General features: G+C 46.0%; 1 protein-coding gene across 10 annotated transcripts in view; it reads left to right on the top strand.

The window, feature by feature from the left end:
* TYRO3 (TYRO3 protein tyrosine kinase) overlaps window positions 1-19,176 on the top strand; it is a 74,158-nt gene that overhangs the window by 41,075 nt on the left and 13,907 nt on the right. For all 10 annotated transcript variants that reach the window (XM_090033384.1, XM_090033377.1, XM_090033378.1 and 7 more), the window contains 7 exons: window positions 6,872-7,001; window positions 7,186-7,286; window positions 7,942-8,037; window positions 12,548-12,628; window positions 15,791-15,883; window positions 18,590-18,711; window positions 18,965-19,074. In XM_090033384.1, the coding sequence (XP_089889510.1) occupies window positions 6,872-7,001; window positions 7,186-7,286; window positions 7,942-8,037; window positions 12,548-12,628; window positions 15,791-15,883; window positions 18,590-18,711; window positions 18,965-19,074 (733 nt within the window). The remainder of the gene's footprint in view (window positions 1-6,871; window positions 7,002-7,185; window positions 7,287-7,941; window positions 8,038-12,547; window positions 12,629-15,790; window positions 15,884-18,589; window positions 18,712-18,964; window positions 19,075-19,176) is intronic.

The raw sequence follows: 19,176 nt of genomic DNA, 5'->3' as shown, positions 1-19,176 counted from the left end.
AATGTGATGCAAATCTCTTCAAACAGAGACTGAAACAATAGCTTGGAGAAAGATTGGTCTCAATGGGGCCTTATCTCTAGGTTTTAGGGTTGGCCATTTGCATCAGCACCATTAACTGTTTCCCCTTCTGATCATTTGGCAGGGACATCCAGCTTCTCTGAAGACTTGTGAACAGAGCTAGAGAGAGAGACTTTTTTTGCTGCTGTATTTATAAATCTCTAATCCCTCTTCATCCTCTCTCAAAGAGCAGATTCATTAGGGAGCTAATAAGGAAAAGGGTGCCTAGAGACTGGTGTAGATGGTCTGGCAGAAACCAGGGTAAATTTGCACTTGCATAGACTAAAAAAATGGGAAATGCATAAGCTTTTGTAAGCAGCACACGTGAGTCATCAGATGCTGAATGGTCTAAATAACGTCACAAAATATGGGTGCTGGTAAATGGGCACTAAAGTTCTAACTAAAACTAAATGCTTTTTAACAAGAGGATGACTATTAGCCCATATCCGTTATTTATTCCAACTCGGGAGTTGATATTTCTCCTTTAATTTGCCCCTGTTTAGTAGATTATCAATTCTTCTTTCTATTAAAAAAATCTCATGAATCTCAGAGACATACAATCAAATGGTATGAAGGGTCCAGAAATGTATTCATCAAGCAAGGCTCCACCAGCAACAATACCAGACTCTTCCCTCAACTTCTGTCTGAGACCCCAAAGACAGGTTCCTCTGGTTCTCAGCCCCTTGGATTGCCCTCTCTTCCTATCTGGAAGACGGGTATGATTAGTTGCCAGTAAACACAGAATTTGCAAAAGGCTAAAAGGGAGTAGGGCTTTACATGTCGTCTTCTCCACAGTAGCTGCCTATGTGCATGGTCTTGCCCCTAGTTAAGTGAAAGCTAACTTGCAGTAATTTATCCTTCACTCACTGTGGGATAAACATCAGGCCTGTGCAAAGTGGCAAGTATTTGATTTGGATTTGTCCTATTTGGAGGAACAGTGATTCGAAATACTGTCCCGATTTCAATTTGGCCAAATGGGATCCGAAGATTCGGCATCGCTTCAGAGATTCGGCCATAGGTTAAACAGGCACAAGTCCTCAACCCTGGACACCAGCTGCTTCCAGCTGGTAAGTCTGTAGTGGTAGGCAGAGCAGATTCATTAGGGAGCTAATAAGGAGAGCATGGGGGGGAGGGGGGCAGCAGATCAACACCCCCACAGTGAGGGAGGGATTGGGGCTGGGGCTAGAACCTGGGCTGGGGCAAGCGCTGCCCAGGGAAGGGGTGGAGTGGCTTGTCTGGGAGCTGCTTGTGTGGTGGCTTGTCCCGTGGCTCTCGCCGCTGCTCCTGCCACCAGTTTGGGAGGGCATGGGGCAGGGGCGTGTGCCCCAGGATCTGTGCAGGGTGGGCAGGGCCAGGGCTGCCCTGGGCAAAAAGCAGAAGGCGCTGGGAGTGGGGGCTATGCCCCCCCACACAGCTCGCCCAGCTGGTGTGGGGCCAGTGCAAGACTGAGCCCCTGTGCTGCCTCCAGATGAGCAGTGGCTTCACCCTGGCTGAGTGAGTGGCTGCAGGGCATGCGGGGTGGAGGAGGGAGCTATGGGGGGCTGCAGTGACTTTTTGGTAGCACATGCCCCCCCCCCCCCCCCCTTGCCCTGCTGCCACTCGCCCAACCGGGAAGAAGCTGCTGCTCACGCACAGGGCACAGGGAGGCTGGGCCGGCTCCCACCATTGCACACCACTTGTCCGGAGGCAGCATAATGGTATAGCCCCTGCTCCCAGTGCCTTCCGTCTTTTTTGCCTGGCGCAGCCCCTGCCCACCCCATGCAGATCTTGGTGCATGCCCCTGCCCCATGCCCTCCCAGACCAGTGGCAAGAGCCTCTGGACAAGCTGCCACACAAGCAGCTCCCAGACTGGTGGCACACAGCAGCATGACCCGCCCCACCCCCTCCCTGGGCAGCCCTTGCCGCAGCCCAGGTCCCAGCCCCAATCCCTCCCTCGCTGTGGGGGCATTGATCTGTCCCCCCTCACACCCCTTCTATCTGCCACTCAGCCCACCACAGCAGACTTACCAGCTGAGGCAGCTGTCTCCAACATTGAGGACTGCTGCCTGTTTAGTCCATGATCAAATGTCTGAAGTGGCACCGAAAGTTTTCAGAATTGATTTGGAGGCTTTCGATTTCAATTTGGACCTTTTTAATGGGTCTCTGGATTCAGGGATTCAGCCGTGGAATTGGGCCAAATCTCTTCCAAATGTAATCGGCTACTGAAGCTTCGCACAGCCCTAATAAACATTTCATATGTTCAACTTAACATTTGCTAAGTGTAGTTAAAATGTGAGCATATATTTTCAAGCAGCTTAGCCTGTGTTAAGTGCCCTCTTGGCAGTTGCAAAGTTGTTCCCTTTCAGGCAAGTCTTATTCCTTATGTATTGACTGTAAACGTTACATCTGTCTGCATCCCTAAAACATTTTAAACATTGTTTAAACTGCAAATGCCCAGATGTACAAGCCAATTTAGAATGTTTTAAACCTCCTTAAACAGTTCAAAAGTATACCTAGATAGTCGGGTATTATTTGAAATGGTCCTTCTTGAACCTGTTCAGTGTTACATGCAGACACCAAGCTATTTGGGACTAGTGTCTGGTCAGTCCTCCAGGCATCCCATACTGCACTGCTCTTCCGCCAGCCCCACCTACTGCATGGAAACGGGCTATTCAGGTTGGGGTAGCGGAGTTTTTGCTGTGTACCAATATTGCTTGCACTTGACCCAGTCTGCCATCCCTGGCTCATTTTTGGGTTGGGGATAGGGGGGTCAGATACATGGGGAGTACCCTGCTTTTAGGTTTCTGGGGTGCTGGTGCTCTAGGAGAGTTGCCCAGTGTTACTGCAGCTTTTAAAAAGCATTTTTGACCAAGTTACTGGCCAGTTTCATTCAATTTCTGGCAACCGATAGATCTTGGGCAACCCCTGGGAACCCAGAAGCAGGGATACCCCCTCTGCCTACCCCTCTTCCCCTCCCAATTAGCCTGGGGTGCTTCAAAGCCTGTCCAGTTGCTACAAATGGAATGAAATTGATAAGTGGCTTGGAGAAAAACAGAGTTTCCAAGTAGTGGAGATGGAATGCTCACCTTTCTGGAGGACCCAGGAGCAGAGGTCCAAGCCCCCTCCCACATGGCCATCCCTAGGAAAAGTCTTCTTAAGACAGTAGCCTGAGCTGGAGATCTTGGGTAATCCCCTGGACGACCCAGCCCTCCAAAAAAGGAGAAGCAGGGATCCAGGTAGCTCTCTGCCCCAACCAACTGGCCACCCCTTTACCCCCAAATCAACCTGTGATGCACCAAATGCTGATACATAGTCAGGAATTTAAATAAATTGAGTAGCTTGGAGAAGTGTTTTTTTATAAGCTACGGAAGCTCTGATTAGCCCCTGATTACCCAGCTCTCAGGAACCTAGAAGCAGAGGTTTAGGCAGCCATTCTACTCCTTCCCCCTTCTCTCCCCCTGACACACATACTTGGGCACCCCCAGTCTGGGTACCACCATGCAGGTTTTGGTAAAATGTAGGAATCTTCTTTATTGAGCTCAGTGTTCACAAGAAAGGGATCAGAAAATTGTAGGCAACTGATGTCTTCCTCCCTACTCAATGCATGCTGGGGCACTTGCCACTGGGAGGTAGGCTGGGCTAGATATTCACTATCAACCCCTGGTGGTGGTTTGATAGCACTGCAATGCCTGGAAAGTGACTCTACTTTGAACCCTTGTCAGTATATGTGGAGACACCTCAAAACTGGGACAGTCATGAACTGGTTCTCTGTGACAGTCTCGGAACAGCTCAAGTGTTATGTCTGCCTTCATAGGTCACTGCATTTCAGTGATTTGCATCTCTTGAAAATGAATGTGTGACTATCCCCTAACACCTACTAACTTCAATACATCACAACATTTCAATGGATTTGCAACTATTATAAGTCAACGCGTGACAAGGCCGTAAGCGAACTTGCAGTAAAATTTCTTACTTCGTTCCCCTCCGCTCCGAGTAGAGCAAAGTCAGCTGGTGGAGGCTTCAAGCTGCTGTCAAGGTCGAAGAGCTATTGAGGGACATATTCTGCATTATTTTTCATCCTCGAATAGTTGGGAGGTGTTAGTGCTATCTTGGATTTTAAGAATATGAGAACAAATCAATAAAAATGTCACACTTTAAACTGAGGTACCACTGAAACTTTAGCAACAGTATATCAATGCTTGTATGTTATTGCTTCACTACCTTCATTCCTGATGGCTGGAATACCATTCCATACCATTCAGATCCTCACATTGGCAGGTTTCCAGGTTCTTCTGTGTCCAGGGACATTCACAATTATGTGGCCTCGCTCCTTCCCCAAGAATATTCACAAAGATGCTTGTTTTTGGAGGCAGTTCTCAAAAAAGAAAGGGATTCCTATATTGCCTTTCCTGGGTAAAAAACTGTAAAAAGCAGTCTTGAAACAGAAGATGGAACCAATTTTATGCTTAATTTCTTACAAGCTCATGTACTCAGAGACCTTTCAGAAAGTTAGCTTCTTAAGCTTAGGTCCTATCATACCTTGGAGTTGTAACTAATTCCATGTTTCCCAGGGTCTGTGGGTGTGTACAAGATGTGCTGTAATGGCTATGGGATACCCCAACCAGCTCCGAATAAGATGGGTCAGTTGCTGGAAGCAATACAATAGCATTTGCAAGGTGTTTTGCCTAACCCTAGAGCTAATTAGTTTGGACAGAGCATCAAGCTTATTCCAAGTCACTGCAATAACTCAGTTCAGCACTGCATTTTGCCATGTAGAAAATAAAGAAATCAAAACGATAAATCAAATTGTCCTCGGTCTTTCAAAATGTTATCAACATCAGATACAGCTTTTCTGACATAACCGAGACTCCACAGAAACTTCTTTCAAAGACCAGACAGAGTAATACATTTACATGTGACTACCCTTGTTAAACAGTCAGACTCTACCCCAAAGTGTCCCAAAATATGATGAACCAGTCTGACCTCACTTAAAAGGGTGTAACCTACAATATAACCATTACTTCATTCATTACTACACTAAGGGTATGAACAGACAGATACCTTAAAAAGGGAGGGTATTATCATGTGGCAGCTGTTCTGCAGTATCTACCACACTTTTCCATACACCAGGCCCTCAAATAAAACACATATCTTGTTTTTGGTGGTCAGATCATAGAGAAAATTATTTTTCCAGAGCATGTAACCTATAGTAAGGCCTGAAAACATAGTAGCTGCGTCCGGATGGGTGTGGACATGCTGTATGTTGCACCGCAGACCCATCTGCAGTGTCATACCACACATGCAGGTGTTCCCCATGCTGCTACCTTGCAGTGTGGGGGAGTGGGCTTGACCCAGGGAGATCCTGGGATCAAAAAAAGCATGCTAAAAAAAAAGCAGGGCGGCAGTGTACAGTGCACATGGTGGCAGCATGCGCTGCCCAAAACCGGGTCAGAGCCACACTCCAGCTGCTGGCCAGGCTCCCTGCTGTAGGAGTGCTGTGGCTGCAGCTCCCCAGGGCCTTCAGAACCGCAAGTAAGGCTGCTGGGGCCAACACAGTTGCTGGCCCCAGCCTCTCCTACCCCAACCTGCCACATGCCAGAGTGTATATAGTATGGGCATTCTTCTGGGTCAAGTGACAGCAGTACAAGTTGTGCAGCTGCTACTTGTCCCCCCGAAGAAACAAACATTCCCACTTGTCTTGATGTGCCCAGTGTGTCCAGGAAGTGTAGTATCAGGAGCTTCCTGGTGTGGCTGACGGTCTCCTACAATATCATGCTTCCTGGATACACTTATGTTCCCAAGAGGATTTAATCTGTCAAACAGTGTTAGGCCTTAGACCAGTGGTTCCCAACTGTGGATTGCGACCCCATTTGGGGTCGCAACATCAGCGGATGGGGTTACATGGGTGGGGGGCTGTGGGTTGGGAGTGAGGGCTCATGCTGAGAAAATGGGGCCATAAATGGGGCCTTGGTGAGGAAAAGTTTGGGAAGCACTGCGGTAACCCCTTCCAAAGGGGAGAAGCAAAACTGTTAGTTCTTTACTGCAAGTAGTTCTTCGTATAAGTTCCTGTAAATAAAGTGTTGTTTCCACATTGCAAGCCTCATCAAGATACTACCAGCAGCTCAGTTGCTGCTTTGGGCACAGACTACAGTACTTACCCTATTGCCATGGCTGTGAAAGGGTTGATGCAGGACTTTGCCCCTTCGGTTCGCTGAGCAGGCACAAATGACAGCCATCTTGGCAGCTCCGTGGTATACACAGTGTCTGCAGGAGCTCTCTTTTTCCAGTGAAGAAACAGCCTCCCTGCTTCAAACATGCACCTCAGTTTTGGGGGGCTGATTTTGGAGGGAAAAGGTGTGTGTTGTATGTGAGATTATATAGTATTTTGTGTATGTAATCTTGTAGTAAGTGGAAGTTAAGCTGAAGCAGTTTAGACGTGAATAAAGACTACTACTTCTCTGGTTTGGCTTCACATCTCATAGGAAAGGAGTGAAGACACAAAACAATACCTGGGAAGCAGGTGATGACTGGTATTTCCCTCCTCCTTTTAACTTGGTATGATGTCTTTTTCTATATCTAAGAACAGAATTGACCCACTAGATGCAGTTCTGCCATACCTATGCTATATAATGGCCCTAATTACACTATTAAGTTTTTGATGGTTTGTTGACTGTATAGGTCAAATATCAGTGCAGAATGATCCCCAGTGTACACATTGTGCAACATGTTGGCACTCCTGTTAACTCATAGGGAAAGGTGGATGATGTGGATTCATTCAATTGTTGCTTGTCAGGCACTGATGGTCTCTTTAACTGGTGTCTTCTCCTTCATGTAGGTGGCCAGAGACAACCCCCTTATGGGACATCCTGGGTTCCTGTAGCTTTGGGCATTCTCACCGCCCTGGTGACAGCTGTTGCCCTGGCACTGATTCTCCTTCGCAAAAGAAGAAAAGAAACTCGATTTGGGTAAGAGACATTCCTTAATGGCTTTCAAAGCTGGTGAAAATGGTTTTTGACTTGGCCTCATCAGTAATATTTCATCAATTTTATATACAAGAAGTTGGAAATAAAACATTTCTGCTCCTTTCCAGGCAGTTTTTGTAACAATGAATTGGCTAGTCATGGTTTTCTGCTTTTCTTTGCCACCTAGTCATGCCTTCGGCAGTGTGGTCGGCAGGGGGGAGCCAATGGTCCATTTCAGAGCTGCCAGGTCTTTCAACAGGGAAGGCCCAGAGCTTATTGAGGCAACATGTAAGTAAAATGGTCTGAGTGACTCCCTCCTTTTTTGCCTAAAGTGTGCTTTTTAGAATAAAAAGCTAAGAGTAGTTTAAAGAAGGTCTGGGCATAAAGTGGGCAGGTGATGGGCATGGTTCTCCATGTGGTTCTCATAGGTGCTCACAACTGATCCTGTTCCTAATCCAGTCCAAGGAAGAGTCTGGCAATTAAGCTGGACTGTCTTGCGGACAAGTGGCCAGTAGTGTTTGGAATCAATTCACCACATTGGATTGAACCAAAGGTTGCAGAAACAGAAGGCTAGCTTATCACCTGTTTAGTTACATAGTGTGTAACTAAAATCAAATCCATTTGATTTTTTTTACACTTCAGAAAAATCCAATGGATATTATCTTCCAAAACTTCAGTACAAAGCAGTGTTGTCAAAGATGCAGCAAGGGAATTGCTATAACACTGAAAGAAAAAAGTTTTTATGCCTGAAAATTACAGGTTTCTTGTCTTTGAATCTGGAGTGTGGGGAGAATTCTGCCTATAATGTTTTTCAGCATAGCAAGTGGGGCTAGGACTAAAGAGCTGGATTATGAGGTGGCACCACCAAGATGGACTCACTGGATATTGTGACAAAATCTATGATCCTGCCTCCCTTTTGATTCTCTTCTGTTTGTTTTTCCAGTGGAGAGCATAGGGATCAGTGATGATCTGAAAGCCAAACTCAAGGATGTCTTAATTCAGGAGCAACAGTTTACTTTAGGAAGGATGCTAGGCAAAGGTAAGTTTATATCAAAACCTGAACAAGACCTTATGCGCTATGACAGAAAGCCCCATCTATATTACAGCCATGACTGGGTGCATCTACACATGTGCCTGAGTGCAGTAACCGCTGTTGCTGAGCAATCCTGGCAACACAAGGTTCATTTCCGACCCTACTGTGCACTAGTTTGTTGCTACTGTACAGTAGTGTTGGCATCATGGTTTGTGCCCGCTGACACTACATTGCCATAGCGATGTCCATGTAGCATCTCACATAGATGTGCCCACTATGTACAGGAAAGCAGTACCAACTCTGTTGTCCCTGATCCTGTTAAACATGGTTGAGATTTGTAATTTAGATGGACCTCTAACCATCTCCTGTGTTAAAACACTTCCAGGCGCTTCTTACACTGTGGCTGTCAAGAATTTTGTAACCAAATTATGAACCTTACTGTACATCAGGGATTACACAGTATTCCTGGTCTACTGATATACAAGAGGGTTGGGATAGGATCAGAATGACTTGGACAGTTGGGAGAAATGATCCAATATCAACCTGAAGCAGTTCAGCAAGAACAAATGCAAAGTCCTGCACAAATGCAATATTTGAATGCACAGACATGAACTAGGTAGTGGCTGATTAGGCCGCAGTACTGCTGTGTTACTGAAAACCCAGTACTGTTTGGTCTTTAGAGAGACAAGACTGCAGTCTATCTATGATCAGGAATCTTTTGCAAACTTAAACACAAATTAAGGGACAAATTCCTTAATGCCTACCGTTCTTGTACACCAAGTCAAGGTAAAATTACGTGTCCTAATGATTTTCCATTTCCTCTTAACAGGTAAGGTATTATTACTACCAGATGAAAAGGCAAGAGACAGGTCTATAGCCCAGCCTTTTATCAATTACACCTCAATGCCTGTCTAGCTACCTGCAACAGCCCAATACAGATTCTCACCTATACCAGCTGGGGAAGGTGTAGGAGGGGAAGAAAGGTGGCAGCAGGCTGCCTTTAATTTGCTGAGGTTTTCTCAAAATCCTGCCATTTTCACACCTAATATTTATACATGGACTTGGAAGATGCCAGTTAACTATGTCCTTGTGAAAAGTACAGTTCTGGGAGAAAGGACTTCTTCTCGTTCCCTCACCATCTGAGAGCATTAATGGCCATGTTCTGTTTCTTTTACTTTGCTGATTAGGCTAGTTGTAACATCTGCAAAGTTTCATTCTGAAACAGGCTTTGAGGCATGCTTCGGTCATACTTTTGTACCAAGCATAAGTCCCTTGAAGGTGGCCAAGGCTGACAACAGGTTAACAAAGATGTATAATTATTTCAGTACATACAAAAAACTAGAACTCTTAGTTCCAAAATGATACCTTTTATTAGACCAACTGGAAAATGGCAAGAAAATTGTCTTTTTCTGCAAGCTTTCAGGATCAAAGTCCCTTCATCAGGCTCTGGGAAAAGTGTAGATGCTACAAGATGGTAAAAAGTCCCCATAGGTAGGAAATGAACTTCATTTTTGCACAGAGGGAGCTGAAGATGGAAATCTGTCCCTCTGGGTCCATGAGAGTCTTTGTGAGCTGTGTTGAGTAGCTCTTTGATGTGTAGCTCAGGTAGAATTCCTTCCCTGGAGGTGTCAGATGGCAGGCAGAGAGGTAAAAAAACTTCCTTGTTGTTCTGCAGTGAAGTGTAAAATCCAAAATCGGCTAAAATTTGGCATCTTCCATGTTTCAGAGGTGTACTTGTAGCCTTATTGGTTAATTATTTCAATGGAATTCTAACTGACTACATACAACTTAATTCTTATAACATCAGTTATTACTTTTAGCTGCTCTAAAGCACTTTCAACAAAGCAATTCTTGGCCTATTCTAATATTAGTGGCTTTGATGAACAGATTTTTATTCTACTTTCCAGGCTACTCCTTATAACTTAAATGCAAGCTTATTGATTGTATATCAGCTGAAATGCACAGTATTCATACCTCAGATCTTTGTTAGGTCCATAGTCTTCACCCACCATTGTGGTCTGTGAGTCAGTGATCATGTCTATAGCCTAAAATAGAAGAGGACCAGAAGCTGGATATGAGCCAACAGGGTTCTCTTATTGCAAAAAAGCCAAGCCATAATAGGTTGTATTAAAAGGAGTATCACTTACAAATCAAGGAAACTGATGGAAGTGATTCTTCCATACTGTTTGGCACTGGTTATGCCTTACTTGGAGTATTAGGTCCATCTTTGGGCCCCACATTTCAAGAAAGACAAGGACAGATTAGAAAGAGTCCGGTAGAGTGAAAAAAAGTATTAGAGACCTAGGAAGCAGGCCTTATGAAGAAAGACTGAGAGAACAAGGGTTATTTAGTTTGGAGAAGACTAAGGGCAGAGCATCTCTGTGACAGAGCGGCGATTTCCCAAGTCCTAGGCTGGTGTCTTAACAACTAGGTTTTACTATATTTCCTTGTTTAATTCAGGTTATTCCCTAGAAAAAATAATTTTCAATCAGAAGACCAGTAGTTGAGGTGGAAATAGAAATTAGGCAGAGTAGGCCATGGAGAAGGGAGCTGAGAGGTGTGGTTTTCCTTTTAATACAAAAATTGCTTTTAATGTAATTATTTGCAACCCAGTTGCAATGAGACCATTTTCCCTAGCATTCCCAAACAAATGTCAGTTCTTGGTTAGAAGATAACCTACCTGCAGCAAAGGGCTCAGATTCCAACTGTTACAAGGAAAAATATTGGGGATGGAAATAATGTTTCTGCCTGTTACTGCCTGCCAGTTCTGAGTTTGGGGGACAACCATTGAGAATCCTCCCTGCATAAACCCTTTTTGTCCTTGGTTCCTGCCCTGACTCCTTTGTGCTGCCTCATGCAGCAGATGAGCTGGAAAACTGCTGACAAGGAACTTGGGGACACCCTCAGTGTGAGAAAACCAGCTGCCATAGCCCTGGTGTGGTCTGTTCTATGCTTCCCTGTTCTGGGTCTCAACCCCTGTTCTCAGCAGAGGGGAATCTTGGGTGTGGGAGAGAGAGTACAGGATGATTTGCAGTGGTAATCTCCATTAATGTAGCAGATCTTGGTTTTTCCCAGGATTAGGGGAGTATAAATGTGACTTGAAGCTGTCTGTGATCTAACTGTTGTGACGTGGGAATGAGCAGCATTACCATAAAGCATGGCTCTGGAGAATACCGTATATTCTCATATATAACGTGTCCCCAGATAAGACATGTACCTTGTTTTGGGAAGGTAGAATGAAGAGAAAAAGATTTTTACAGAATTGTAGCTGAATTCTGTCGTCATGGAACAGCAACAGAGTCTACTTACCGGCATCATTCACCCTCCTGTTCCCACTCAGCCTAGTGGTTTAATCTTGTCATGTGGATGCTGCCAATTTGGTGGCAGCCATGGTAGGGTTACATTTCTAGCTTGTGACTTCACTCATCTATGCAGCCAGGAGGCAGCCAGCCCTGGGCAACATTCCAGCATCCCCATGCTTCCATTCCAGTATAGAAATTGACTTCCTCACTTAAAATGCATACCCAAGTTTTGGGTGGCTAATTTTGGGAAGAAAGCTGCATGTGGTATGCAAGTAAATAGAGTAGCTAGCAGAAAGAAGCAAACATAGCCATGGCAGAGAAGCAAAATCTGTCTGGCTTTGCTTCTTGGCTCATCTTGCTTGGTTGGCAGTACTATGACCTGATTCAAGGCACCTCAAACCAGATGCATTGAAATACAAGATAAGCAATTACAGAATTAGGTTGATTTAGCAACTGGACCATCCCATATCAGGCAGATCAAAGGAGGAGCGAAACTAAGGTGAAGAAATATTAACGCTCATTTTAAAACTTTTTTTTTTTAATCATTCCAGGCTAAAAGAATATAACTGGGGTCAGTCAGCCACACTTCATCTACACTAGAGCTTTGTCTCCTCTTGAGAGAGGAGCTGATGGAAGGCACTCCCTGAGTTTAGAGAGAAAAGGTCTGATTGGGTTTAGTTGACTGAGTGCTGATGTGAACGCCTCTCACTGGCATGGTCACTGGAATATCATCTCTGAGAGCTGTCACTTCAGAAAGCTGTCATGTTAACAGTTTCCCTCGCTGACCAATCACCCTAACTCTGCAATTGTAAGTCCCCTCTCTGACCCTAGCTGAGACCCTCACAGTACTTCTTCCCCAGAAATGTTCCTGTCATCTCCCAGCTGCAACCTCCACTCTAACTCAGCATATCCTCAGCCAGTAGGTCAGCAGAGGATTGCCTGTTGAAACTGCTTTTACTGTGTCCTGCCTACCATATCACCAGTCTGATTTTGTTTCTCCTTATTTTGTTCCTCCTTTCCCAGCCCTTGTTGCCTTGCCTCCCATGCACATGTATCCACTGGTGCTGATAGGGAAGGCCTAAAAATGTGGCTGATAGCTACACTTTTCATAGCCTTTGAGCTCCTCCCTTCATGACCCAAAGAGAAAGCTTGGTGTGAGTCACCCCCTCTGCATTAGACATGTTCCCTGACTGTCTGCTCTCACTAATCCACAGGGGAGTTTGGCTCAGTTAGAGAAGCACTACTGAAACTACAGGATGGCTCTTTCCAGAAAGTAGCAGTGAAAATGCTGAAAGGTGAGTACAAGCAGGGCCACTTGAAGTACTTCATCTAAAACAACTTGGAAAAATTCAGTTGATTACTGCCTCCTCTCCCCATCCAGTCTGTTCTGCCAGTAGTGCCAGCCTGGAGGGTGTTGATTCATTCATCCAGAAAACATCTCCATACCTTCATCCCCACTGCTCCCTACACCTAAACTTGGGCACTTTCCACTGAGCTGTTTCACTCAGTTCTTCCCTTTTCCTTCATCCCTAACTTTTGAGAATATAAACTTGTCTGGGCAAGAATCATTCCTGCTTGGGTCTTTACACAACATCTAGTATATGACAGAGACACAGAAACTAATTATAAATACTACTGCATCTACTACTGTGAAATATGGGGGATCCATCTTAGCTGCTTGATTTTATATCATGCTAAATTATATGGTAGGGATGGTGTAGTCAAGTCCACTTTGCCATTCTCAGATAGCACTGCAGGACCAAATTCTGGAGAAAATAGGTTAAAAACTCTGGGCCAAATTTAGGGGCAAGGCGACGAGCAGTATAAATTCAGGTCAGTTGCATGTGACAATAGCATAACTTCAAATGATATTTGGTGGGTACAAAACAAGTGTAACTTGCATGTTGAGGGGCTGAAGCAAGAAAAGCAGCTACCAGGACAGTATAAAGCAGTTCTGTCCCAAACATATCTGATTTAACCTCTGCCACACTGTCCCTATCACTTCTGGAGCCAAAGTCTGTGGTGTAAGTGGACATAGGTATTTTTGTCTTAAACAAAAGTAACGCTTGTTTCTACCTGGAACTCAATATGATCTCCCTGAGAATCTTAGGCTGTTTAAATTATATGTTTTGTATGTATGTAATGCCAAGTTAGTACTTTTCATTTACTATCATTTTTTCTGCCTAGCTTGCAGCCCTCAATCTAGAGACCTACTGAATTCAGCAGTGGCATCATTAGTGGGAAACATTACCTACTGAGCCAAATTCTGAGCTTATTTAAACCAGTGTAAATGTGGGGTAACAGCAGTATCATCACATAAATGACTGTGGTTTTATATGATGTGATGAGATCAGAAGTTGTCTTATGCATGACCTTCACCTCCCTTTTGAGATCTGTGCTGAATTCAGTCCAAGCTCTCCAGGGCTGCTGGTGCCAAAGAAATCATAACTCTTACACATTAAAAGGATCAATAACACTAAAAGGTATAAAAGTATTGATCTTCCATGTCACCAGGGTCATGAATTAAATTGTCTCCATTTGGCCTGTTATTCCAATCTATTTAGTCAGTTGACAACATTTTCTTTGAACTTTTGTGCTACCTAAATCTCCTCCTCCATTATAATCAGGGATCCACGTTTTCTGTTTCCCATGGAAAAAACAGAAAAAAATGTGAATTTTCAATTTAAACAGAAAAAAAAAGGATTGTTCATTTTAACAGAGATACGCATGGATTTTCCACTTTTGCAAAGAGCTTTCTGCAGGCTGACAGAGTTCCAGCCTGCAACAGCTTCTTGCAAAAAGGGTGGCAAACCCTGAGCCCTGTCCCAAAGAGGAGGGAGAGGAGAAAGGGTGGGGCCTGAGACTGTCAGTGAGAGCTTGGCTCAGGCTCGCTTTCCCTGTAGCCTTTGAGGTAAGTGGGATATACAGAGGTCTGGGGGCCAACTGGGGACCCCCTCCAGCCCCAATCTGCAGTCCCCCAGACCTCCTGGAGGGGGTCCCCTATGGGGAGGGTGTGAGTAACTACCAGGGCTGTGGGGGTTAGAGGCTGTGGGAAGAGCCAGTGGGGCAGGGCGGGGGTGTATGGGTGGAGCTGAGGGAGCGGGAAGGTGTCTGTGGGAAGCCCCACACGGAAGGCCAGTTCAGCCCAATGATATGTAGATCCAGAGCTGTGTGCTATCAGGCCAGGTGGGAAGCCACACATAGAGGCACAGAGTCGCACGCCATCGGGCCAGGTGGGCTCTTGCTTGCCTCCATGAGCAGCTACCCACTGGAGTGCTGGAAGTCCCATGTGGAGGCACAGAGCCTGCCAGGCTCCATGGTGCGCAGCTCCTGGGCCATGCGCCATTGGGCTGGGCCAGCCTGCTCTGTGCTCCACATGGGGCTTCCAGTGAGAAGCTGCTCATGGAGGCACAGAGCCCACCCAGCCCAGTGGCATGCAGTTTCTGCTTGCAGTGGTATAAGCCCCATGCACTGACATGGAGCCACACCAGGCTGGTGTGAAAGCGTGTGCGCACTGCTGAGGGCTCTGCCTGCTGCAGCCATGAACACCATGAAGGCCCGCTGCCTGCTGCTGCTGAGCCACTGGCAGCGGGGGCTTTGCACCACAACCCCCCCACCCCACACACACCCCCTACACACACTCCTTTACAACTGCCCCATAAGACCCACACCTGCCCACAAACCCCACATACTCCCATATTTACACCTTACACAAACCCCACACTCTCCCCCCCCACACACACCTCCAACCATACAAGGTACATGCATATATTTCTAAAGAAGATTAAAATAGTGTTATATTTAGTTTGTAAAAATAATAATAATAATGATAATTTGCATATTTTTGAGTTTTCCTGCACATAATTTTGAATGTTTTGTACATAATTCCCTTGGGTGTACAGAGTGGACTCAGCAGAAGCTCTTATTTTCCATGATGAAAAACCCAAAATCAAATGCCAAAATATGTAGGTATTTAGAATTTATTTTATTATATTAATTGAGGCACTGGTAGGCTTCCAAATTGCTTTAAAACTGTAAATACATCAAAAAACATTGTGTTCAACTAATATATATATTAGAGAATTTCTGATTTTTTTTATCAGAGAAAACAAGGATCCCTGATTATAATTTAGTTTCTTTTAGCTAATTAGGTCTCACATTTTTAACCCATGTGTGATTTCCATGGCTTCCAAGGAAAGCTGTTGCTTAAAAAAGAGCTGCTAATAGACAGGCCCTCTTTCTGCCAAGAAGCAATTTACCAGATGTCCCTGATGGGTATATAAGACTGTCTCCTTCTTCCAACTTTTGTCCACCCCAGATGAATGAGGCAGGATATGCTTGTTTGGGAAATGCTTGATCTAGCCTGAGACAGTGTGTAATGCCTCATGAGGCAAGCTTCTGATAATCAGGAGACTCTGAGGCACTGATGAACCAATTCTAATGTGGCTTCTTTTTAGCGGACATCTTCACCTCGAGTGACATTGAGGAGTTCCTGCGAGAAGCTGCCTGCATGAAGGAGTTTGACCACCCTCATGTTACTAAATTGATTGGTGAGCTAACAGTACTGTTCCACAGGAGTCACAGTAGAGTACCTTCAAGAACAAGGAATCCCTAATTCCTTCACAAACTATACATATGGTCCCAAGGCACTGAATAGCAGCCATCTCGAGGGTGGCAAACAGCAATTCTCAAGCCCACAGCCTTCCAGATTCCATGGAAGTTGCTCCTTTCCAGGCTTGGAAGGAGCTGAAGTGTGCGTGTGTTTACATAGATATATACACACACATTTTTAATGCATCTGTAATTTCCTTTTCTTGTTTAAACCATTTATCCAGCCCTTATTGGCTTTTGCAAATGTATTACGTAACTATGAGCACAGATGGCACATCTGAGAAATGGCCAAACTGTGGCAAAACAAAGAGGTGCAATGGATGGGTTAATAAAAGAATAGCAGAGAAGAAACCCTTCCTCCTTTGATTTAAAGCCCCTTGGCCCTGGGGAGAAGACAGTAGAACAATTACTGCCTTCCTGTAAGACAGTGGGAAACATGGAGCAGCCTCAGAAATGAAACCGTTCTGATTAATATGGGGCAGGTGAAACCTCTTTAGAGGGATCTGAGAAACTTCAGAACCCAGCCCAGCAAGGAGCCAAGGCCTTCACGAGAGGTACCATTTGAGTAAGTGAGACTAGAGTTTTCTCCATGTCCCATGAAATTGGGCCTTGAAAGTGGGCTCAACACACAGAATACAACCCTCCAAAATTACAAGTGATCACCCCCCTACATCCCCGAGCAATTCTGTAGTTGCTCGGGGATGTAGGGGGGTAGTTAGGAAGGCCAAGGCAGAGATGGAACTGGGGCTAGCTTCCCAGATTAAGGACAATAAGAAGTCCTTTTTTAAATACGTAGGGGGTAAAAAGAAGGTCCCAGGTAATGTGTGGCCCTTGAAGGATGCCATGGGAAACTTGGTCGTCACACCAGATGGCAAAGCTAACATGTTTAACGATTTCTTTGCCTGCGTCTTCCTAAGTAGGGACCAGAACAGCCACCTCCCTGCTGGGGCCCCCTCGGGCCCCGGGGGAGGCACACCTGGGCCACGGGTTAGCGAGGATTTAGTTAGGGAGCTTCTGGACGGGTTGGATGTATTCAAGTCAGCAGGCCCGGATGATCTCCACCCTAGAGTTCTAAAGGAACTGGCCGAGGTCATTGCAAGTCCCCTGGCACAACTTTACGAGCACTCGTGGTGCTCTGGTGAGGTACCGGAGGACTGGAAGAGGGCCAACGTAGTCCCCATCTTCAAAAAAGGCAGGAAGGAGGACCCGGGAAACTATAGGCCGGTTAGTCTTACCTCGATCCTAGGCAAGCTGTTCGAGAAAATTATGCTGGCACACATCCAGGAGGGGCCAGCAGGGGACTGCATGCTTAGGGGCAACCAACATGGGTTCATCAGTGGCAGGTCCTGTCAGACCAACCTGGTGGCCTTTTACGATCAGATCACCAGATCATTAGATGCAGGGGTAGCAGTGGATATAATCTTCCTGGACTTCTGGAAGGCTTTTGACACTGTCTCTCACCCTGTTCTCATTAAGAAACTGGGGGGCTGTGGTGTAGACACCCACACAGTCAAATGGGTCGCCAACTGGCTGGAGGGCTGCACCCAGAGGGTGGTAGTGGATGGGTCCTTCTCAACCTGGAAGGACGTGGGCAGTGGGGTTCCGCAGGGCTCGGTCCTTGGGCCCGTGCTGTTCAACATCTTCATCAGCGATTTGGATGAGGGGGTAAAAAGCACCCTGTTCAAATTTGCTGATGACACTAAGATGTGGGGGGACGTGGGCACATTGGAAGGATGCAACAGGCTACAATCAGACCTAGACAGGTTACAAGGGTGGGCGGACGAGAATAGGATGGCACACAGACAAGTGCAAGGTGATGCACCTTGGGAGGAACAACCGGCACCACACCTACAGGTTAGGGAACTCCCCTCTTGTCAGCAGGGAGGCGGAAAAGGATCTGGGGGTCATCATTGACTCCAAGATGAACATGGGCCGGCAGTGTGGAGAGGCAGTAAGGAAGGCCAGCCGCACCTTGGCATGCATCCACAGATGCATCTCGAGCAGGTCCAAAGAGGTGATCTTCCCCCTCTATGCAGCACTGGTCAGGCCGCAGCTGGAGTACTGCATCCAGTTCTGGGCGCCACACTTCAAGAGGGATGTGGACAGCATGGAGAGGGTCCAGAGGAGGACAACAGGGCAGGCCCTATGAGGAGAGGCTATGGGACCTGAACCTGTTCAGCCTCCAAAAGAGAAGGCTGAGGGGGGATCTTGTGGACTGTTATAAACTAGTCAGGGAGGATCAGCAGGCATTGGGGGAGTCACTGTTCCCCCGAGCACCGCCAGGAGTGACCAGGAATAACAGTCACAAGCTGGCAGAGGGTAGGTTTAGGTTAGATATCAGGAGGCACTACTTCATTGTCAGGGCAGCTAGGGTCTGGAACCAGCTTCCAAGAGAAGTGGTGCAGGCTCCTACCCTAGGGGTGTTTAAGACAAGGCTTGACAATCACCTTGCTGGGGTCATTTGACCCCAGTACTCTTTCCTGCCATGGCAGGGGGTCGGACTAGATGATCTGCTCAGGTCCCTTCCGACCCTAGAAACTATGAAACTATGTTTCCTATAAATGGATGGATGAAGGGAGCAACAGGTTCATCCGCAGTATCAATCTAGTTGCAAAATACTCTTTCTGTGCATATTCTTACCCTAGGTGTCAGCTTGCGGAGTCGTCCCAAGGGCCGTCTCCCAATACCCATGGTGATCCTGCCCTTCATGAAGCACGGAGACCTTCATGCTTTTCTGCTGATGTCACGGATTGGAGAAAATCCTTTTGTAAGTCTTTTTCTCTTTGTACAGTTGTCTAGTGATGGTGTAGGTTCTGGGATGTGAAATTCAGATTGTCTCAAAGTGTCCAGGAGACTCCAGGCCAATGCAATTTTGAAATGACTGTATGTAATCTGGTGGGAGCCAGCTCCTCACTGCCCATAGTATGAACCAGGGTGAGTGTCTGGGGTGAGTGTCAGGGGTCAGTGCTTAGTGTCTTGAATATTCCAGTATTAAGTCTTGAACTGTTGCTTTCTTTCAGAATTTGCCTCTTCAGACATTACTCAAGTTCATGATCGATATTGCCAGTGGTATGGAGTACTTGAGCTCAAAAAACTTTATACATAGGGACCTGGCTGCTCGGAATTGCATGTAAGTGGACCAAGCACTTTCACACCAAACAAAGGCTGCTGGGGCAGAATATGAGAGAGAGGAGTTAGAAGCTCCCAAAGTCAGAAGGGGGGAGCCTGCCTT

The sequence above is a fragment of the Crocodylus siamensis genome, chromosome 2 (assembly GCF_052110815.1).
Source record: "Crocodylus siamensis isolate JL-2025a chromosome 2, ASM5211081v1, whole genome shotgun sequence".
NCBI classification, from domain to species: Eukaryota; Metazoa; Chordata; order Crocodylia; family Crocodylidae; genus Crocodylus; species Crocodylus siamensis.
The sequence above is the reverse complement of the archived record's forward strand: the minus strand, read 5'-3'. Positions and strand labels throughout refer to the sequence as shown.